This window comes from Anneissia japonica, unplaced genomic scaffold, assembly GCF_011630105.1.
Source record: "Anneissia japonica isolate Jap-2015-1 unplaced genomic scaffold, ASM1163010v1 scaffold7731_len1735946_cov199, whole genome shotgun sequence".
NCBI classification, from domain to species: Eukaryota; Metazoa; Echinodermata; class Crinoidea; order Comatulida; family Comatulidae; genus Anneissia; species Anneissia japonica.
In genome coordinates this window covers 451,072-475,435 of record NW_022758997.1, presented here as the reverse complement: position 1 = coordinate 475,435, position 24,364 = coordinate 451,072, and the positions used below count along the sequence as shown (strand labels likewise).

The window sequence follows — 24,364 nt, the reverse complement described above, 5'->3', positions numbered from 1 at the left end:
TGCCAAATTGAGTACCTATGTGAGTGGTTTTGGGGTATTTTCTTCCTTGAAGCTCCAGTTTTGGGCATTTCAATCTCTTATCTGACAAATGTACCCTTCCGCTAAGCCCAATCTCTTAGCGATATTGTTGCTAAGATGCCACAAAAGGACAGCGTAAAAACATATGCAAACAGGTGCATTTGTGTGACAAACACATGTGCTTGTTAAACATGCAAATTATTTCTGGCCCCATACTGATGATTGGTCAGTTGCTAAGTTGGATTGACACCAGGGCGGGAAAAATGTGCGCAAGCAGCGGTTTGAGGCATTGACCTTTAACCCGGAGGCATTTTCTGCACATCACAATTTAATGCATAACTAAATTTAATATTTTTGCTTGCTCCAAACCACTAAATGTACTACTGTTTCGCTATAATAGTGTAAAGATAACATTTGGTCCTGGAAGCATTTAAACAAGATAATTTTCATGGTTGGGGGCACAAAAATATTTTTTCCAGGCCTGATTGACACCCCGAAAAGGTATGTTACATACTTGGTTAGACATTTTTTGCTGCAGCAAGGATTTGCATGCAAAATCATGAACTGTACATACAACTTCTTGAAAATTTATCTTGTAAAATTTGTCAAAATAAATATGTATATTACGAATTTTATTGGTCTGTATGATAAATGTGTGTATTTTATGAATACTTACCTGGATAACCCGACTAAATTCCCCAAAACGGAACACCCCTTCGGAAAAAAAAATTAGAACAGTCCGACCCAGGGCGCCACGTACAAACCGTCTCCCTAACAATCGTCCTCATTCCCTATTCGACGTTGTTCGTTAAAGGAGGTCCTTTGTGCTGTAGTAGCCTAAATTGCTAAGACCATGTGTCTCAAATTGTGTTCTTTGTTATCTTTTGCAAGAAGAATTCTTGGATTGTTATTTTCACCTTGGAATTTTGGATTTCTTTTTAAGAAGTTTCAGACGACATATCCTTTCATTTTAGCTTAAGTTGTCTCTTTTTTTCATTATGTCCGCTCCGCGCGCAAGTCGTTGTGCTCGACGTGTGGGGGCCCCAAACCGATTGTCAAGCTTGATAGACACTCGGAGTGCCCTTTGTGTCACTCTTGCAGCAAAGCGGAGCCTTGCGAGTTTGCCCCCTACTAAGTTTGCGGCGGCTCTTGATTGGGCAGCTCAGACTGCCCCTCGATCTGAGAGTTCATTTCTGGCTGCGTCAAGGGTTGTAGAGACGAATTTATGTAGCAACTATCATGTATATATTTACATAAGTTCCATACATGAATATAATGTAGCAACTATCATGTATATATTTACATAAGTTCCATACATGAATATAATGACAAAGTGTCATATATGTTTGTCTTGGACAGACTTTCATACTAAAATATTTATCACAATGACTAAGTATATTATGAGTCTATTTCATGAATACTCACCTTGGTGACCTGCTAGTGCTTAAGTTTCTTTTAGCAGAACTTACCTGTACCTTCAAAAAATATGTGGAATTGTCCATCTTAGTGCAGTGTATGTAATAAATATGCAATAAGTAATGAACTACATCTTTCTTTACTTAAATACAGGTTTGGTGAACCCATGCGCTAGTAGCAGTTGCAGCCATTTGTGTCTTATCGCTCTCGGTGGATCATCGTACAAATGTGCATGCCCTGATAACTTTAGATTAGTTAATGGCATTACGTGTGAAGCAAACTGTACCAACCAACAGTTCCGTTGCAATGACAACAGCAAATGTATCCCAAGTTACTGGAAGTGTGATGGCGAGGTCGACTGCGCTGACGGATCAGATGAACCCAGCTCGTGTCGTAAGTTTCAATTGTTAGCCAACTGATTGGCTTTCTAGTATCCATGTTCCATTTAATCTGCCAGGCTAATTTTTATCATGCAAACATTAGAATAAATGAATAATTGTAGTAATTAATACGTTATTTCAAACTGATAAGGCAACTGACCAACTCATTTGATTGATAATTTGTGTACATATCTTGTATGCAGAGATAATGAGCTATGTATAGTCTAGCAAAAATGGCTATACTCTATAGTTGCTACAGGGGTGGATTGCAATAAAACTGTCTTAACTGGTAGTCTTAACTTCTCAATTGAAGCCGGCTTTAACACTTAGACGGTCTTACTAAAGTCATTCCTCATAGACCATTGCTATTAAACAGTTTTCCCTAAGACCGCTTCGAGTTTGAAATGCAGACAAGCACTCCCCGGTAACAAAAGATTGGGGGCAACGAAATGAATGTAAATAAACATAGACCTATTTTCGCAGACGCTGAGAAGCGTGCGGAATATTCGTCGTTCGATTCTCCGACTTTGACGATCTAGGCCTGGGTCTTGCCATTGCACTGTTGAATTAACCAGCATAACGCCATGATGAAAATGATTTAAGACCGTTTTAATCCTCCTTCAAGTAGACTTTAAAATTAAAGACGGCTAACTGGTTAGACCGCGGTATAGCAATGGTCTATATTCTTAGACCACTAGTGATGTCACGATTATAGCCAGCTAACCGTTAAGACCGTCTAAAGGCAGCTTATAGCAATCCACCCCAGGTCTCCCTCCAATTAAAGTCCACTTTTAGGACCAGGGTTTTAGTGGTCTTCAACAGCTTTGATCTCCCTATTTAAAAACTGGCACTAAAAGTGGTGTTTAAATTATAAAATGATGTAGTAAATGTAAGATTGAATGGATGTACAGTTTACTGTATACTGTGATTTTTAATATACCATTTCCCTGTAGTCACACATCAAGTCCTGCACCAAAACATGGTCTTTGGTCTCTAAATAGGAGTCTTTAATTGGAGGTAAACCGCTAATGATTCAACCAGGGCTGTAGAAAAGAGGTCTATATTAGGAGGTGGTCTTTGTTTGGCGGGGTCTTTAATTGGAGGGAGACCTAGCTGTACTTTTGTTAAGCAGAAACTAAAACATGTCTACGGTTCAAAAGCTTATATTTCTGAGATGTATGGCATTTTCATTACATTAGCTCCTTATGGTCCTGTATTCAAGTTTTTCAGTTCCAGCAATTTGCATATTTTTTAAATCTCAGAATATTAGAATCCCTATTTCGAGTGAAAAAAAAGTGATATTGGATTTTAATAGATTAATGATTAACATTGTAATGTTTCCCTTTTTGATATAATGAATAAAGTTATATATGCACTGGATAGAAAAAAAAACTTTTTGTTTTTGATTTGTAGCACAGCCATTCTGTAGTCCAGGATATTACCCTTGTGACAATAAAGTGTGTATTTTCCCACAATATATGTGTGATGGGAAGGACGACTGTGGAGACAGTAGTGATGAAGGCACAATGTGTGGTAAGTTATACTACCACATTAATTACAATTATTACAGTTATTATGATTATGATTATTATCAATTATAATTATTATTGAATGTTTTAAACTTTGATTCCATCAAAATAACTATTTTCAGTATTACTTTTATTATTATTACTTAAACACACACCCCTTAAAATATAATAGACCCATCCACTACAGGTTATCATTATAGCCAAGCTAACAATGATATGTGCATTCACACTCACTGCTGATTTGATTAATATAATAATGTTTATTTGTGTAGTGCGCATATTGCAAAATGTTGACTGTTGTTTGTTTGCAGATAACTCTGAATGCAGTCCCTGGGAGTTCAGATGTGGGACAGGTAATTGCATTCAACAAAGATTGGTGTGTGATCAAGTCAACGATTGTACTGATGGCTCTGATGAAAGTTCAGGAACATGTGCTGGTAAATTTTTAAAGACTTACTGTATTAGAAGATATAGACTTGTTTTTATATTCTATTTATATTATATTTTGATGAACATATTATTATATACTATTAATTAATTAGATTAGGTGATATAAAATGATTTTATCGTTCATAGATCAGATAGCCTTCATATCAGATCATGTGGGTCGAACCAGGTTATCCTAGGGTCAGATCACCTTTAGATCAGATCAACTACCTTAAATTCTTGAACAAGTGCTGTTCTCAAATAAGCACTGCGGCGCATAAGGCCTACCAGACTACAGGAATATGTGAGATAGGTAACATTTGAACAGGCATGAAAAGCACTATGCCAATATGTTTTGTAATACGCACCGTTCTCGAATAACCGCCGCTGCAGAATTCAAGGATTTATTGTGATCCTCTTCACGTCAATTCAGATTATTTGTGTATTACCTTTTGTTCAGACCATCCACATATCAGATAATCGTCAGATCAGATCACTTGTAGGTGGGATTTTCTGTGGATTAAATCATCTATTAAATCATCAATGATCTGATTATTAGTGAATCAGCTCACTTCAGTGTAGAATAGATCATTCATTGATCAGATCATCTTCAGACCAGAACTGAGATTTATAATCAGATCCAATCATCTGTGGATCAAATTTTCCTTTGTAATTATATCAAGCTCAATATTTTCATGTCCACGTGTATGAATCATGACAATGAATTGCATCTTATCATTGCTTTTCCTGTTACGGTTTTGTTATGTAGGTCGGCAATGTCTAGACGGATACTTTACTTGTGATAATGGTTACTGCATCCCTGAATCTTGGGTTTGTGATCTTGATAATGACTGTGGTGATAATAGTGATGAGCCGCATAGTGTTTGCCGTAAGTGTCACCCTCTATCTTGTCATTCATTGAGCACTTAAAAATATCAAAACATGACTTTTTTTTTTTATATATGCAAACATAGCCCTTTTACATAATATTAGCTACATTAAACTTCATTGTATTCTGATTTTGAATTTAACACAAGCTTTGCCATAGGTTGACTTTTTCTAGACATCATCTACTGATTAATAGAAATGTTTGAAATATTGGTTCTAACAGTATGACATAAACAACTAATGATGTGTAAAATTACGTCGTTAAATCTGTTTGTCTATTTCGTGAATACTTACCTGGATAAACCGACTAATTGCCATTGTTCCCAAACGGAACACCACTTCGGAATAAATGGAACAGTTTGAGCCAGAGCACCACGTACGAACCGTCTCCCTAACAAATGTCCTCATTCCCTTTTCGACGTTCATTGAAAGTGAACCTCCTTTAGAAGTGCTGGATCAAGTAGTTCCACGTGTCTCGTGTTCTCTACTGCGAGAAGGATTTTCTACTTTTCTGCCTTGGATTTTATTTTCAAGAAGTTGTTGGATTCTGAATTTTTACTTTCTGCCTTGGATTTTATTTTAAAGAAGTTGTTATACGACATAACCTTTTTTGTAGCTGATTGGTCTCTTCGTACGCTATGTCCGCGCTATGTGTAAAATTTTGACGTTAAATCTGTTTAATTGAAGTTTAATAAAGATTTCTATTTAATTTTATTCAGTACTGGTTGCCAATTTGTTTTTGAAAGAGAAATTATAGACTGGTATATTGCTTAGAATGTGATACAAGTTATGGCTCAATATTTCAAAGTTTTCTCTTCATCTTCATTATTATTTCTTCTTGATCATCTTCTTTTATATGTTTGGTGTATATAAATTGATTAATTTGTTATAATTGATAAATTTGTTGTATGTTTATTATTTTTAATGTTTCATTGGTTTTCCAGAGCAAGGCACATGCCAACCGGGATGGCTTCCATGTGAAACTAATTACCGCTGCATTCCTTCCTATGCCTTCTGTAATGGGTATGACAATTGCCGAGATAACAGTGATGAGAGTTCATCTAAGTGTAGTAAGTCCAACTATAAATATTGTTATAAGTATTGTCAAGGGTAAATTCTCGAAAAAAAAAACCCTTCAAAAATTAAATTAAATATCTTGAATTGTTGTAGGATTGAATATGATAAACAAAGAGTGACAGATCAAACAACTGACCTTTCCATTAAGCCACGCCCCTTGGATATTGTTGCCAAGGTCTCACAAAATGACATTAGGGAGCTTTTGATTGCATGACGACGGTAAGACGTAGAACGTAATGACGTCACTAAAAGTCACTTTGTCGAGGAAATTCTGGAACGCAATTTGGCCAAATCTATGTACGTAGGGAACGTTGAACGCCATGTAGGACGGTCACACATCAGTGATTCCGTTCTAGAGTCGCGTCGTCGCACAAATTGAAAGTTTCCTAGTGTAAAGTGTGCATAAACACGAGCCTGATGGAACAACACATGTGCTCCTTGGATGTGGATATATTTCTGGCCCTGTTCTCATTTCACAGTTTTTAAGCTTGATTGACACTCTCGAATGGTACATTCAGTTGTTGTCAATTAAATGCATTATTGTTAGAGCGGTTGGTTGTTGGACAAGGCACTTTACCTATGTTTGTCTGTCTCCACCCAGGAGTATAAATGGGTACTCGGTGGCTCACTACTGGGGAGAAAGATGGCATGGAAAGGAATTTGCCACCCTACCACACAATTTAGTGGCTTAGCGCAATTGGCTAACAGCTCATTTCCCCACCTTCAAGTAATGAATATGGGACTACCTTTTACTACAATGATTACTATAATGATTTTCCAGCTTAAGGGTCTAAGGATATAGGATTTAATCATCTTCTCATTCTAATTTTTAATGACAAATGCTAATAACTTTAATATACAGCATCAACTTTTAAGAGAATATCTGTAAATGAAAATAATTGCTGAAATTTCTCTCAATTTTTCTTTGTGGTGTGTAGCCACAACAAATCATGAGAGGAACCACTGATTATTAACCCTGTAAGTAAATTTTCTGATAATGTAATTACGCTTAACACTTCATTGTGATATTGACTGGAGTATTCTACAGTTGGTATTTCAATTATGATTGTTTCTGCACTGCTATATTCTTATTTTTATAGACAACCAGCAATGTGACAGTGTTGGTGAGTTTCAGTGCTCAGATTCCTCGTGTATACCTTTACGTTGGAAATGTGACACAGAAAATGACTGTCCAGATGGTGGCGATGAAGAGGGCTGTGGTAATTAATTATTGAATTTATTATTATTATTGTTTATTGTATGTAATGTATTCAAAATTATGTTTTAAGTATTCATGCTGTATATTTGATACAATGATTTCTTTTATTTTCTATTGCTTCTGTTTCACCCTCTCTCAAGTGTACAAAAAAAATTTTGATTTTGCAAAACCATTCACTATTTTTTTGTGAAGTCAACTAAAGCAATGTACTTGGCTGCTTAAAATTGAATATTCTATCCATGGTTACTGTACATTATAATTTTACCATTATTTTACATATTGCATGTTAATTTGAATCAACAATTTTATGCATATGTAAAAGTGTACAAATTTGTCTACCCCTCCCCCCACCCCCAGCGTACTCTTTGTACACGTGTGAAAATGTTGATATTGTTGAATGACCCCTAAGAGGAATCTCAAAGGAAAATTCTCAGTATAGTCCGCTCCTCCAACCTTTACTTTATTTCCTTTATCTTGAGTGGCCTTTAGGCTTTGTTATGTCAAATTTATTTTGATAAAATTGTGATGCATCTGCCCCATTATTTTTCTTGTATACACATATCAATTTTGAGAGCTTTGTAAATTTAATGGTATTTTGATACTTGTTTGTTTTAGCACCGAGAGATTGTACTGAAAGTGAGTTCAGATGTGGTGCAACACAAGTATGCATTCCAAGTACTTGGATCTGCGATCATGATGATGACTGCGGGGATAACACGGACGAAATAGCTTGCCGTAAGTTTCATTTTAAATGCAAGTAATTGCTGCGGCAAGGTTTGTTCAAAGGTTTAAAACCTCTCGCTGTGCACTTTGCTTGTGTCATTGACAAGGCACTTTATTCCGATTGTCTCTGTCCACTCTTGACTACAAGTGGGTACCTTGTAATGGAATCCTCTTCCAGGGAGCTAGGAGTATGTTCCATAGGTGATTAATCCAACGTCCAGGGTAATAATGTAAAGAGCATAGGCACGATGTGCTATATGTGACTGAAATTTTTTTTTTTATAAACATACTGTACTCTCTTGAGAAAACAGACACCCCTTCTTGCCTGCACACTCAAAAGCACATGTACACATACAAACCCAACAATACATACCCCTGCTCTCCCTCTCTATTCCATTGTATCCTTACAAATCTGTATAATATACATTACACATAGAACAAAAGTTATATAGTAAAAGTTCTACAAGTGAGCTAATATACAGATTTAATATTTATAAGTTTTTCACATAATCAAAATAAAATAATACATAATGAATAGTTTTTTTGCTCAATCAATGAATCAATTATTAAATCAATTAAGAGTCTATAAATCATCAATCAATATTCAAAGCAGACAGCTTGTGCTAATGATGTTGGCATTATTCTTGAGATTCATGTTCATTACATTTTATTTCTTTTTATATATATACAGTGGACAAGCCGTGTGATGTTCACTATTTCCAATGCGATAGCGGACATTGTGTGCTGCAAGAATATGTATGCGATGGTGATGCAGACTGTCGCGATTTATCTGATGAGTTCAATTGTCGTAAGTAAATTCATCGAAAATATTTTTGCTTGTTTCACTAAAGGCCGTGTAATAAAAATATGTTGTTTCAAGTAGAGTGAGCTTTATACTGTGTGTATAATTTTATATTTTTTTTGTTCGTCATAGCAACACGGTACCCTGGCGGATTTTACTGCTTGCAGGGTGAGTACACCTGCAGTAATAAAATCTGCGTCAGCATGGATTGGTTGTGTGATGGGGATGATGACTGCGGAGATGGTAGTGACGAAACAAAAGATATTTGCTGTAAGAATATTTTTATTTCTACTTCAAAAAAAAAACAAACAATGCAGCATTATTTTTCTTTTTTATTTTTTTTTTAAAAAGCTTGCCAAACAAAAAATATTCAATTTAATGACGGAATAAATACTAACCAGTATATTAAAATAAATTTAATAAAACTATATCTCTTTAAAGAAATATTTATTTAAAAAAATAATTTTTGCATTCGATCCACACGATCACGCATTAACAGATCGAGCAAAACCATACTATGGCTATGAAAAATGGCCAAACAAGCACCTTTTATGTAGTACAATCAAAGGTGACTTCGAGAAAAAAAACAAGAAAATATCTCGTTCATGGTTACCCTAAAACCGTAATGGAGTCTAAAATGTCTAGCTACGTACCGACTGTAAAGCAATGGCTAGACCTAAGCTTGTTTTTATTTATTGCCCAATATACCATAAGGTAATGAATACGATTTTTGATTCAAGCAACCACTAGTTGTACAATAGTAATGAATAGGCAATGCCTAGGCCTCTCTAGGTCTAATCGGGGCTTCACAGCTCAGCATGAGAGATCCAATGTTGTGTGCATACATCGTCGTCACCGCGCTCGGTTTTCAAAATTATGCCTTCTATTTTACCGATTTTACGTGTGCATCTATGGCCCGATTTTAGTAAAAATACATGTCTGTTTTAGATTTTATGTTCCAAGTGTTAATTTCGGAAGCCATATTTCTCGAATTTGTACTTGAATGAAAGGAAAACCTTTGAAAAAAATTTCTAAAAAAACAAATTTAAAAAAAGCTCACGGAGGGCAACAACATTTTTTTTTTTGGCCTAATAATCAAACCAAATTGGACGTTTGCTTGTGTCCTTATTATATGAAATTGATATTATAGTATGATATTGTAGTTATTGGGCTGTAATGTGAAGCATTTTTAGACATTTAGGTTGTGGAAAATAATAATTATAATTATGCTAATTTTTAATGTTTTGATTTGTCTTAAAATCTTCATCCCAATATTACAAATAATAAAAGATTGATATGTATTTTTTTTCTGTTCAGTAAATTTGGATTGCAAAGAATCTACTCATTTCCGATGTTCAGATCTGACGTGCTTGCCGCTATGGAAACAGTGTAATGGCGTCAATGACTGTGGTGATGGCAGTGATGAAAACAATCATGATATATGTAGTAAGTTGTCTGTTCCAACTCCCAACAAACATAGAAAGATACATAATTTGTTGTTTTATTAGATATGTCTGAAACAGATACAGATAAAACTGTATTCACAAACTAAGAAACAAAACAAATAAGTCATAGCTTCAAACATAGTCTCAACATTCAAATGAAAATAAAAACAAACCAAAAAAAAAAATACTAAACAAGCTTGCACTATCAATCAAGGCTAGTCAAACATAATCAAGTCATAATGATGAGTACAATGAATAGAAAAAAACCATCAAAGAGTGTTTGTACATATTCAGGTGAGTGATGAATAAAAAAACAACCAAACAAAAACACTACAGAGAATGTTTATACATAGTCAGATGAGTGTGATGAATACAAAAAAAAAAAAAAAATTTACCTCCTATTCATATCAAAAGATGTACTTGGTTATTTAAAGAGCACATTAACCAATTGTGTATACAAGGCCTATGTAATGCAAGCTTTTGTGTTTTTAGTACATTTTGATGGTAAAATATTAGATTTTTAAAATGCCTATTCCAGAAAGCCTATGAAATCAACCAACGTCTGGTTGGGCGGCCCCTGGTGCTGTGACAACACAACTGTGGTACTCTATAGATGAGTGTGATGAATAAAAGAGGAAAAAAAAATCAAACAAACTTAGCCTATCAGAGTATATTTGTACATATTAAAATATGTTTGATGAATAAGAAAATACAAACAAACAAACAAACAAAACAAAACAAAAAACAAAAATTAAAACAAAAAACAAAACAAAGAAATATACACTATCAAAGAGTGTTTATACATAGTCAAATGAGTCTAATGAAGAGATTGTAGATATACGCTGGTTCTATTCTGACAGGGATATACGATTAATATAAATTATTTGTTTTTATATTTTGTTTGAACAAATGACTGTGTTCTCAAAATGAATGAAAAACAATTAAAATCGAATTTATTTTTTCTACACATTTACATCACTATAACAAATGTTTTATACAGGTAATTAATGCTTGTTTTTCCACAGGTCGCCCTGAAACGTGTGGTGCAGATGAATTCAAGTGTATCAATTTGGAATGCATCCCTCTAGAGTTTGTTTGTAATGGTGTCCTCAACTGTAATGATAAATCAGATGAACAAGGATGTGGTGAGTTGACATTTTAAAAGTGGCCAAACAAAAATGACAATGATTATGAGGATTGTGATGATAAAGATAATAATTATAATAGAGGTGATGATGAATTTAGTAATGATGATGATGGTGGTGATGATGATGATGGTGACGGTAGCGGTTATGAGAACAACAATGACGGTGACGATAGACATCATGATGATGGTGGTGCTGATGATGATCATGATAATCAGTATGATCATGATTTAGATAATAGAGATAATGATTGTGGTGATGATGACAATATTGTAGTTAAGATAGTGATTATGATGATAATGTTGATAATGATGGTGGTGATGATAATGATGGTAATGATAATGATAATGTGTCTATATTCCTATATATATGATGATGGTGACAGTAGTAGTGGTTATGAGAACAACAATGACGGTGACGATAGACATCATGATGATGGTGGTGGTGCTGATGATGGTCATGATGATAATATGATAATGATTAAGAGAGATAATGATTGTGGTGATGATGACAATAGGTATGATTATGATGATGTTGATAATGATGGTGGTGATGAATTATGATAATAATGGTGGTGATGAATGATGATAATGATGATGATGATGATGATGATGATGTGTCTATATTCCTATATATGATGATGTTGACGGTAGCAGTTATGATGAGAACAACAATGACGGTGACGATGGACATCACGATGATGGTGGTGCTGATTATGATCATGATAATACATTTGATCTTGATTATGATAAAAGAGATAATGATTATGATAATAGAGATAATGATTATGGTGATGATGACAATAGTTATGTTAGTGGTGATGATGATAATGTTGATGGTGATGATGATAAAGATAATGTGACTATATTCCTATAGTAATTGCTGTGATATATGCCTTCTACATTGATTCCGTCTCTAGCAACTGGAACATGTGGCACCAACAATGGGCAATGTGAGCAGAAATGCATTGATCTGGGAAGAGGCTACGCATGCAGTTGTAACGATGGATATATCGTATCTGCAGTTGACGGAAAATCATGTGAAGGTAACATAAAATAGTACAAATTATCAAGCATTGCCATTGGCTCCCATGTATCTAATGTAAATCAATCCTATGTAGTCTTTGCAGCATGTATGATTTTGTGTATCCTTATGTGTGTGTGTGTGTGGGGGGGGGTTTTAGTTAGGGAAACTGAAATTCAACATTGATCTATGTTTTTTTTATATAAATTTCATAAATATAAGAGCTGTTCACCAAAAATGAAAATAATAATCATCAGGACTAATGCCAAATGATTATACTAATTTATTGTAATATAAAAACATAGATATAAAAATCATCAGCACAAAATAATACTAAATATATATTGATAATAATTGGTTAAACCTTTTTTTAGCCAGTGCAATAACACATGGAGAATATCAAATGTTTGATACTGTTTTTATTTTGCATAGATTATAATGAATGTCTCGAAAATCCATGCATGCAAGTATGTACCAATACGAAAGGGAATTACACCTGCTCATGTGCTCCAGGCTACAGTGCAACAGATAGCAAAGGAACCCAGCCAGACTGTAAAGCAGATAGTGAGTCAGCAATCAGTCAATCAATCAATCAAATAATCAATCGATCTAATCAATGAAATGGAAATATAAATTTTTTTAAATTAAATACTTAAATGTAGGATAATTTGAGTGCATATCCAAAATAATACTTTGTAGTAATTTAAACATATACATCATAGAAATATAAATTGTATTAAATAGTCATATTTATGTACTGCATGATAATCATTCTAAATTATTAATTGCTAGGTGGAAAGCCATCAATAATATATGGAGATGGAAATTCCATTCGACAGTATTTCCCAGAATCCAAAGAATATGTCGAGTTGATTCGCTTCCAAGCCAGAGTACAAGGGTTAGACTATGATACCACCAGCAGTAAGTGATTTTTGCCTGTTTTTTGGGGTGTTTTTTTTTTAAATTTTTTTGTTGACATTCAAGATAATAGATTATTGTTGTGAACTTGTATTATACTGGTAGTACAAGCAGACCTCAGCTTTTTTAAATGTCATTATATTTGTAACTGTTATTATACTGTGTTGTAGCTTGCAATTTTTTCCTCTATTTATTACATTTGTTACAATTATTGATGTTTTGCGACTGTTTTAACAATATTATTGCAGATATAACATATTGGATTGATTCTGGACTTACATCAATTCAAAGAGCGCGTATTGGATCAAAAACCTTGCTGACTCCTGAGACAATTAATATTCAAAATCTACAGAATCCTTATGGTATTGCTGTTGATTGGTTTGGACAGTAAGTATCACACACATACGGACATACAGACAGACACACACACACTTGCACATACCCACACACAAGCACATAACCACACACATGCACACAGACACTAAATTATGCTTAAAAGGCTCAATTATGTAATAAACTTTCAATAAGCCTATACAAGATCCTTAAATTGAGTACAAGCTAATAGATAATAATATGTCGTTCCTGGTGTTTAAAGACGGGCACTCACTCTGGTGGATCCAGCTCGGCTCCCTGTGAGCACTGGGCACAGTGGTGCCCAGCTTCAGGATATAAGAACAATTGGGCTTCCAAGTGTTCAACCTCAAGTCTGGTGTCTACCAATTTTACAATATCAAGCCAAAAAAAAAAGCACAGGTATGACACCAGAGACAAAACCAGTTTACACTTTATGAAGAAACTGCGGGTTGATCTCGTGTCGCACTCATTTACACTGAACACCGGTGTTGAACGCTGCCCGCTATAGACATTTTTGAGGAAAACTAGCTCATTAGTTTGCAATCAAGTTTAGTTTTGCAGAGGAAAAACATTATAATTTATTTGTACACTAAAAACCAAATTAATTTCTAAACATAATAACTAAAATACGTTCAAAATAACAAATAGTTATATTATTACAAAAACAACTGAATAATTTTAATGAAAGTGGATGATTAAAATCCCGGTTTGTGGAAGTCGGGACTGTTTACACTGTGTGTTCCGATGTTGACGCGACTATCCCGGATAAGCTTCTCCTGAAAACACGGTGTTTAAAACCCGGTGTAGTAAAAGTGGTTATTAGACTGCTGGGGCATTGGATTGCATTGGATTTATTCAGTGTAAACACCAAGGATAGCCCACGAAAGTCTAGAAGAAGACTTATTTCCAGTGGGGTCCTTCTGGTAGTGATTGGACAGTACACCAGGAGACAATCCCCTACAATTTTTACCGAAGAGTGTACTGTGTTCTTTAACGTGCACATTGGCCATAAATACACACGGGACCAACGGCTTAAACGTCTCATCCGAAAGACGGTGCCCTATGTAACTTGTATTTCAGCCCTCCAGCTGAAACACAAGGAGAGGCAGCAATTAGAATTGAACCGGGGACCTAGAGATCTCCACGGTTCAGCGCACACACAGTGGCTACCACCAGATTAGCCGACTGAGCTAAGCTGCTCTCTCTAAAATAAATAAATATAAAAATAAAAGGCATAAATATAGTTATTAAATATAATCATAATTTTGTAACATTTTAATATACTCTTTCTAAAACGGTGAAGTAAAAGTGGGTATTAGGCTGCTGGGGCATAAATATAATTGTTAAATATAATTATAAGTTTGTAACATTTTAATATATTCTTTCTAAAACAGGTAATTTATTTTAATATTTTTTAGGAATATATTTTGGACTGACCAAGGTATTAATGGAGGTGCACCAAGAGTAAGGAGGGATAGTGGATCTGGACCAAGAATCTCAATGGCTAAGCTAGACGGCCGTTACATTAAGACCATAGTGAACACAGATCTTAGTCGCCCCGGTGCCATTGTAGTCAACCCAAATAAAAGGTAAGAATATGATCTATAACAATGGTATTTTTTATTCTTTCAAATTTGCTTAGAAATTATACTTGACTATGTTATGTATGATACAAATAGAATAAATTTATAGATTTATAGATTTATCTATTGTTCTATAATATTTATTTGTTGAATATCATTCAAAGAAAATGTTTCTCTACAGAACCTGACTAAATAATCTAAATCTATCTAAATATGCCAATATGCCATTTCATGTTTTGTACCAAAATACTTGGGGCAATACCTCAATTTGGTTTTTGTGTGTGTTTTTTTTTATTTCTAAAATGAAATTTTAATCTCCAGGCTGATGTACTGGACAGACTATGGAGCCTCACCTAAAATTGAATGGTCCTGGATGGACGGAACGAATAGACACACAATAGCAGATGGTCGCATTGTACAGCCTACTGGATTAGCTATTGATTTCGCCAATGATGGAACTGTATATTGGTGTGATGCAAAGGAAAACACGATAGAATCGATAGCATATGATGGTACCAACCGAAAACTTTTGAAATATGGCTCAGGTAAGTCATTGTCATTAATATTTAAAGTGGTAGCAGTTAGTCTATCCAGGTAAGTATCTCACTCGTAGACTACCAACATCACCTCTGATTTGTGTAGAATGTTTTTGTTACATACTGATCATTTCAAAACCTTGATGCTTTTCAACCAAGTCATTTGGCCTAGCAAATGAGATTGACGTTAATGACATAAAATAAAATCCTGTTCTGAGACTGAAAAAGGATATTTTGTTTTTAAAGCTAGGCACCTTAACCACTAATTAGGCTCATGACTACATTCATTTACATTTTGACCGATTAATAAACCTGTTGTAACTGTCTTTGTATTCTGCAGAGTTACAAAATCCATTCCAATTGGATGTGTTTGAGACAAGTCTTTACTGGACCACTGGTAAGACAGAGGCTTCAGGCAGTATCATGAAACTTGATAAACTTGGACGAGGAGTACCAGTTGATGTTACCGTAGGAATTAACCTGCCAACAGCCATTAAGATGTTCCATCCTTCTAGATACAGTATCTCATCTCGTAAGTTTCCAATTTGTGTGGGTGTGTGATTGGGGCTGGGGAAAACAGAAGCAAGCTCCAGTTACTTTACTTTTTTACATAAATCATCCCATGTATACTGTTCAGTACTATCCAGGCTATCAAATTTTATTTGACAAAAACATGTGCCATGGCTAAATATGGTTATGATGACATCATGTCATGACCATTTTTAGACACATCATGACTAAATATGGGCATACAACAGTTTTTTCAACAAAAAAAAAAGAAGAAAATTTGATAATGTAAGCAGAGATTTATAAGTGATTTTTAGACAGAATATCAAGACATTTCTTTAATGTTTTTTACTGTTGTGTGTGGTTACTGAATATAGAAGAGGATGCTGAATTATGGATCCTTAGTCCTTATATTAACTATATTAATGTTTACCTCTTTTTAGTCCATAAGCCTGATATATTAAGCTGCAAATTACTTTTCTGTAATCTCATAAGCCTGATATATGTGCTGTGTTAAGAATTGTGGTGTGATACCCCTGGTTCAATGGAGATTTTACTGGGCAACAGGTTGGCTTACAGCCTGGAAAATAATTGTGGTAATTGATTATTACCTTAATAAACATTGGCCTAGCATAGAAATATATATATATATCTCATGAAAATATTATTTTTTATGGCAGCTAACTCTTGTGCTAAGGCAAAGTGTAGCCATATTTGTATCCAGATTCCAATGATGGACAACAATCGTATAACTGATGGCTTCAAGTGCCAGTGCCCTGATGGTGACGACTTTATACCTGGTAGCGATACTTACTGTATATCAGGTAAGACATTATAAGGCAGAAATTTAAAACATGGATGACAGAGGAAGTTAAGGGTGATGTCAGAGGAGGCTGAGAATGGTGACAGGGGAAGTTGAAGGTGATGTCTGACGATGTTGAGAATGTTTACAAGGGAATTTTAGAGGAGATGTCAGAAGAGGTTGAGAATGGTCAAAGGTAAAGATAAAGTTGATGGCAGAGGGGGTTAAGAATGGTGTAATAGTAATTCGATGTCAAAAGGAGGGCAAGAAGGTTGTAAGGATTATTACGAAGGATGGTCATGGCAATGAGAAAGAGGTAAAAATTGTGCCAAAAGAGGTGAAGAGCAATGACAGAAGGTTGAAGAGTGGGGCTAAAAATGCTGAGCAGGATAAGTACCTGTAACAGCGGTAGAAGTTGATGGCAAAGTCAAGTGAAGAGGGTGGTGAGGGTAATCATAAAGAATGGTGAGAGTGCAGAATAAGGGCAATGCCATGGGAAGAATAGAATAGTGTTCATCAATGCTTTAAAAATATTGATCTCTTCTCTGTTTTAATTCTTGTTCTTCAGTTATGGAAGAGCCTAGAACTTTACCTCCACTGCCATGTAATTGTCCTGATGGCGTTGGCTGCTATCCTGGCACGTCAATCTGTGTGTAAGTACTTAAAACTCCCTCTTCAAATGTTTTGCTTCAAAGTTAACATCCCTGATAAATAGACATTGAAAAATATGGAATAACCTGTTCTCTTGTATATCATCTCTTGACACACTCGCTACAATATTAGTGGATTTTTTTCTTTTATTTGGTTTATGTTGAAGGCCAAGGATGTACTAAACAGCTTCTCTAAGTGGTGTATTTCTTCTATTGACAATATTCACACGGCAAACATAAGTAGTGCTCTAAATTATGAGACTTAAAAGAAATCTTGTTACTGTGCTAGGAATTGAAACCAATCACTCTGGGATTGGAAGGCATCTTAACCAACAAGCTATTCACTCAACTCCACTCTGTTATATAGCTTAGTTGCTAAGATGCTTGCTTTCTAATCCTACAGTATATTCCTGTGATATCAGTTTAATACTGTTTATTGATGATTGCAACAAATCATCCGATACTCCAATTCAATTGGCACATCATACCAAATAACGACCCTACAACAAGTGTCCATTTTATGTGTCTTTTTTTAGCATATCTTCCAGCTAATCACGTTGGCCGCCCTAGTCACATGATATGATCAACATCGTGACGTAATCACATCACTACAATCCGGACTCTTTCTCATGACTGAAACAACTCCACCTCCTATGCCACATAAAGAGACTTCGCTTTATAAAGCATCATCCGTTCTGTAATTTGTATTTAATTGCTGTTGAGTGTGAATGAAAAAAAAAAAAATTTCTCAATATTCAATATGATTTTCATTTCAGGTGTGAATCTAATTGTAAGTCAACAGCAAAGCCACAGACCTCAGGTGAGTTATTGTAACAATTATTCTATTTTAATCTTGTTTTTAAGATGCAGCAAAGTGTGAAATGAGATTGTTTGTATAAATTAGAATAATTAGTATGATATATCATTTATATTTGCCCTTTTAAACATAATTGTAATGATATGATCATAATGATAATAATAAGGATTATTAAAATAATGATTAGTGAAAATGTTAATGATGGTAAGCAAAGATAATCGTTGTAGTGATGATGAATATGAGCACAGAGATGATAATGACGTGAACTTTGATGATGAAGGTGATAATATTGATGATGATGATGATAACATCATCATCATTACATTATTAAAATATAAAATATCATCACTGTTGTTGTTAGCATTATCAAACACAGTGTCAGTAATTTAATTCATTAAAAAATTTATCAATTAATAATATCTTGGTATTTTTTTTCTAATTTACAGATGATCCAGGAACAAAAGCCATTATAGCTGTTATTGTTGTCTTGCTTGCCTTCGTCATTCTAGCTCTCCTAGCACTTATTGTTTATAGATCGAGAAAACGAGGGTATTAAGAATACACAATTTATAATTATAAGAATTATTTCTTTTTCTTCCTTTCACATTCAACAAGAACTTGCCTATTAAAGTATAATATGCCGACATGGTGTCCAAACCAAATGGTTGTCTAAAACATCTCTCTGGGTCTTGATGCTCTATGTAATAAGTTTCATTATACAGTAAAGGTACAAGTCACATGCGTGATTCAACGCATACTAGGTGAAAGCGCATGTGAAAAAAACATTCTTTAGAAAGTGACTATTATATTTTAAAATATATGATCTGTCTCTTATACACATCTAGATGTGTATAAGAGACAGTGTAAATACAGTGTTCGAATAAAGGTCATGATAATACATTGTGTAGCATAGCTCGCAACGAATGTAGTCCTGTAAAAATATTGTTTATCCATTTGATTATATTGTGTTTAGGGTGCTATGTAGCAAACTTAATTTGAATATTATATACTTATATATAAGAACATATTATGTTTTGTCATCAGTTCTACCAAGTTTGCAGCAGAAGGACCTGTCACATTCCGAGGAGGAACCAACGTAGATATTACAGGAGCAACCAATGGAAGTGGGCCAACAGGCATGCCGCCGGTAAAAACACCTTAGCATTTTCATCTCCATTTAATTATATTAAAAAATAATGAAAGAGCACTTAAATAACAAAAATATATATCATTCATAAAATAGACTTTAAATAAATATAGCAAACTTACTGAAAATATATGATGAGAAGAACATTTTTTGGGAAAAATCCTTGATTGATTATATATAAATTTTTTTCATTTCAGCCTGTTTCTAATGAATTTACAATTAATACGGAAACTAGCAACAATTTTGAAAACCCTGGTTACGAAATTGCTACACCTAATTTGTATGCTGTTGGCAACGGCAATACACAGAACAGTGCTCCAGAAAAGACTGGCTTGCCGGATGATCAGGCCGAACCACTTCCTGAAAAAGTTGGTCTACCAGATGATGTCATTGGGAGTGTAGTACTAGGAAGTCCGCCAGTGAATGCTGCTCCGATGGAACCCCCTCCGGCATATTCTCCGACTGAAACTTTTGATGACAATGATCAGAAAAATTTAGTAGAGAAAGGTGAAATGTGATTTGACACAGTTATTGTTGCATCTTCCTAGATTCACAAAGAATGGGTATTTTTAGTAAAAACCTTGCAAGTGTTTGTACTTTTGTCTTGCATATAAAACATGCAAACAAAGTATACAGATAATTTGTGGAATCTGAAAACAAACATCTGTAAGTTTAACTTGATTTTAAATCAATTAATTTTTTAATATCTCATAAATTGGACATTTTTTGTGCAGTGTTATAATACCACCAGTATATTTGACATTACAATGTACCATAAATGACCCAATAAGCGTCTTTTTCAAATAAGCATCGCTGCTGAATAAGCACCTTGCCAAACATGATGGTTTTTTTGCTAAGCGCCACTCTCAAATATGCACAACAACACTTATTAGAGATGCATTTTTAATCGGAAAAATAACCAAATTCTTACAAAATTTATAATACTTATGTTGCAATATGCAGTATGTGAGATAGGACTATGTACTACACATAGTACCAGTTAAACACTAAAATTATTTTAGTGTGCTGCTCTCTTGTAGAAGGGCTGCTGCATTTTTTATTGGTTCATTTACGGTATTTTAATGGATAAAATAATATACTGATGCGGTTTAGGTATCTTAGATGCAATAATGAACGAAAAGGTCATTTAATCTCTCAATTTTATTTCTGAATAGGACAATATTTTTATATCAATTATTATTGCATGTAAAACAATATGCAATAATTGTATTTTTCACAATATTGTATATAAATTGAATCAAAATGTTGATATATATGTATTAATATAGTGGTTTTTAGGGGTATGATTATTCAAGTAGCATATTATTCTTCACTTCTGACATTCCTATATAGTACATAAATGTTTAAATACCAAATAATCATTTTAAAAACCTTGATATAAAGGGAAAAATTTTATCATCATATATATTTGTTCATTTAATTTGTTAAGCCATTTTAATAAAATGTTTGCTTCTTCCACTGTGGCAAGGGACAGAATATTGATTGTTAAAATGAAAAATATAAAAAATATATAAGGACAGTATATATAATTTTGCTGTAATGATTTTCGTAAGGGACATTTTGGCAAGGGATGCTTGTGTAAATTCCATACGTAACTTGCATTGGAATAACTGTGTCAATATTTTTTAATGGTGAGCTAAGTAATTTGTTAGCTGTTGATAACTAACATTTTAATGTCGCACAAAATGTAAATTACCGATTGTTGAGTTTTCCTCAAAGTTTATATTTTCATATTAACTCGACAATTTCTTTTTTAAATGTTGTTTTTGTTATTTGTAAGTTCATCATCATTTTATTCTTAATGTTAATGATTCCCTGCTGTATTGTCATTTCACTGCTTCCTTTATCCTGTTATTCCCAAATTATAGAAATCAAATTCGAGGTAGAGGGTGAAGGCTTGCCAAAACTTGTTCAACCAGAGGTGTTACACCTACTAATAAACAGCACTTTAACAGAGCCTTGATATTATAGTCCAGAAATAGCATATTAAAACAATGTAATGCCACATTTTGAAACTCATGAATGTCGTAAGTGGACTCGCATAAAATAGCATTCCTGACCCAAATGTCTCACAGCTAAGCTCCACTACAAACTGATATTTAAATACTCCAAAATAATGAAGTAAAGGGCTACTATAATTTGAATTAAATTAAGTAGTATAACACGGACGCTATGGTATTGTTTGATATTCCACTGTGAAGGGGGACCCCTTGTAATTGACTACTGAATGTAGGGCCCCCAACTTCATCTTGCTTGTGACTCATCATTAAGGACACTGTGTTCCATTTAGCTATTTCAGTGTATGACTTATACAACTTTCAATGTACAGTGATGTGTTCATCTAGTTCCTTTTCTCAGCCTGTTATGAATATCACTGCCCGCCACCTCGTGACCTTGCAAAATTAAAAGGCGTTTTTGAAGTTTTTACAAAATATTATGGAATGATTGCTATAGGAACGTGAAGAAAATATGGTAAAATGGGATTGCCAGTTTGTCCTTTGACCAAACAGTGTTTATAGAGTCTTAAGAATAAAATTATGTGCATGAATTTATTAGAATTTATATAAACTTTTCCAAAAAGTGGTTCCACATCTAGCAAATGCTATAAAATTCAATTAATGGATTTTTGTATCATTTACTTTATATATCCCTTTATGAATCAAACTTTTATTACCAAACATTTTACCATACAATATGACTTTTGTAGAAAGTTCTTAACCGGACTTGCCTTTACTAAACAACCTTGATAAGATTTAACGTCCATAAATAAACAAGCTTACAGTGGTATTGAAACTTTCTATGACTTTTAAAATATACTTGTTTTATACATTTGTAAGTATTTTATAACAGATTTAGAATTCAATTATATTCATTACCAATATTTTATCTTTCATTATTGTGTATTATACGTAGGTTGAAGATTAAGGTCATTATAAACGGTATAGAATACATTTTAAAATTTGACATCCCAGCGGTATGTCAATGTCAGCATTTTACTCGGTACATAAAATCTCTGCACACAAAAGAAAATAATTGTGTGTTTAAAAATATTTTTATATATTTTAAAATATTGCTCATAAAATATTGTTTTAATGTTAATGTCTCATATAATGATTGCAATGTTTTTAACCTAGCGAATAGTTCCATTGCTGTAATAATACAGTAGTACTATGGATCGGCAATGCCCTACATATCAATAATTATGACAACATTTATTGTCATTCTTGTGAAAGGCTAACCAAAGAGGATTGCGCCCTCTATCAGTCACCTTGATATAAAACATTATTATAAGATCTTTGATAAAAAATACAGCAGATTTTTTACTGTACACATAGTTACAGCACATGTATTCGTTATGTTTTAATTAAAATAAAATAGATTTAGTATCATTTGGAGTGGTCATTTTATTTTGTTTCATCATTAAGGGGTCACATTCTTGTATCATTCATTGATAGTTATTGTTTGCATTGTTGCCGTTCTGTATACACTAATAATATCTAATTATCTTATAGCATATAATTTTTTTTTTTAATCTGTTTTTGTTTGAATTGTTTTGTAATTTGTTATAACAACTATATTTTTTAAACACTTATTTCGTTATGTTTTCACTCTATTCATTTCAAATAAAATTGACCTACAAAGTTTGTTTTTGTTCATATGTATTCATTTTTAAAATTCATTGTCAATAATGTCATTTAAAGTAAATAGACAAAAATAGAAATAACATTCTTCAAAAGGTGACTACTTTGAAGCATAGATTTTTTTACAAAAACAATTATTTTGGTTCATAGTTGCAATTGAAGTGACTCAAAAACAGCATTTAAAAATATAGATAATTTTCAAACATTCATTGACGCATTGCTTACTGAACACTATCATATTTTCAGAAGATAAATCAAAACAATCGTTATTTTATTACTGTATAGTACATGTTTGTGGAGAGTTAGGCACAAATTTGTAAATGCAACTACAGTAACATAAATGCATAGGAAATCAAGAAGGAAGTGACAGCAAATGCAAAAACGGATCAGGAGAAGCTAATGCAAGCCACTCAGAATACAGCTTTAGAAATATGCGGGAAAAGCAATGTAAAGAAACGAAATATTAAGAAAAATTAAGTTAAGAGAATAATATGGAAATTACATAATATGTTTGTGTGTATGATGAAGCTTTTTTGATTATAAATTCTACCCAGTTTTTTTTAGTACCATAAACACCTGGTTTCCAATCTGAAGTTTGCCTATGCAACCTGCCGGGTACTCTACCAACAGTAGTGAGGTACGGTATGCAACCATTGTTAACCTACTGTTAAAATTCTCCACCTGTCTTGTTCAGACGGGAGTCTTCTGTGCGTCACCAATTAAGTCTTTTGTACTCGCTTTTTTATTCAAAATAAAACCATGTGTACAATCTAATCCAAACTTCACAATATCGGGATGGTACCTGGTCTTTGCCCTTGGTTTCCATCTGGTACCATCTGCGCATTGGTCCTCGTACTAGGCATGTGTACCTTTATTGTGCTTTTTATCCTGCTTGTTATAAAATATTTTCACTCTGCGTTTATTAGTGTGCAATAATACCCTATATTTATTATTATTATTATTATTATTATTATTTTATCGTCAATGTTATCATCTTCCTCATCGTCGTCCCCATAATCGTCATCATCATTATCATCATCGTTAGTGTGCAATGACACTAGCCTATATTCATTATTATTATTATTATTATTATTATTATTACTATTATTATTATTATTAATAATAATAATATTATTTTATCGTTAACGTTATAATCTTCCTCATCGTCGTTACCATAATCGTCATTATCATCATCATCGTCGTCATCATGATCATGATCATTACTAGACCTGTCATTGTTATTAGTATTGCTATTGTTATGATTATTATGATTATTATTATTGTTGTTGTTGTCGTC

The 24,364-nt window shown here is 33.7% G+C and overlaps 1 protein-coding gene across 1 annotated transcript in view; it reads left to right on the top strand.

Moving 5' to 3' along the window:
- Nucleotides 1-23,066, top strand: part of LOC117125478 (low-density lipoprotein receptor-related protein 2-like) — a 136,419-nt gene extending 113,353 nt beyond the window's left edge. The window contains exons 67-90 of the mRNA XM_033271972.1: nt 1,588-1,827; nt 3,228-3,347; nt 3,655-3,780; nt 4,539-4,658; nt 5,602-5,727; nt 6,835-6,954; nt 7,569-7,688; nt 8,368-8,484; nt 8,611-8,748; nt 9,796-9,924; nt 10,949-11,068; nt 11,988-12,113; nt 12,524-12,655; nt 12,884-13,012; nt 13,258-13,396; nt 14,782-14,952; nt 15,268-15,491; nt 15,823-16,014; nt 16,670-16,813; nt 17,360-17,444; nt 18,218-18,261; nt 18,705-18,807; nt 19,303-19,405; nt 19,603-23,066. Coding sequence (XP_033127863.1) covers nt 1,588-1,827; nt 3,228-3,347; nt 3,655-3,780; nt 4,539-4,658; nt 5,602-5,727; nt 6,835-6,954; nt 7,569-7,688; nt 8,368-8,484; nt 8,611-8,748; nt 9,796-9,924; nt 10,949-11,068; nt 11,988-12,113; nt 12,524-12,655; nt 12,884-13,012; nt 13,258-13,396; nt 14,782-14,952; nt 15,268-15,491; nt 15,823-16,014; nt 16,670-16,813; nt 17,360-17,444; nt 18,218-18,261; nt 18,705-18,807; nt 19,303-19,405; nt 19,603-19,923 — 3,389 coding nt within the window. The 3' untranslated portion in view covers nt 19,924-23,066. The remainder of the gene's footprint in view (nt 1-1,587; nt 1,828-3,227; nt 3,348-3,654; nt 3,781-4,538; nt 4,659-5,601; nt 5,728-6,834; nt 6,955-7,568; nt 7,689-8,367; nt 8,485-8,610; nt 8,749-9,795; nt 9,925-10,948; nt 11,069-11,987; nt 12,114-12,523; nt 12,656-12,883; nt 13,013-13,257; nt 13,397-14,781; nt 14,953-15,267; nt 15,492-15,822; nt 16,015-16,669; nt 16,814-17,359; nt 17,445-18,217; nt 18,262-18,704; nt 18,808-19,302; nt 19,406-19,602) is intronic.
- The last annotated feature ends 1,298 nt before the right edge of the window (nt 23,067-24,364 follow it).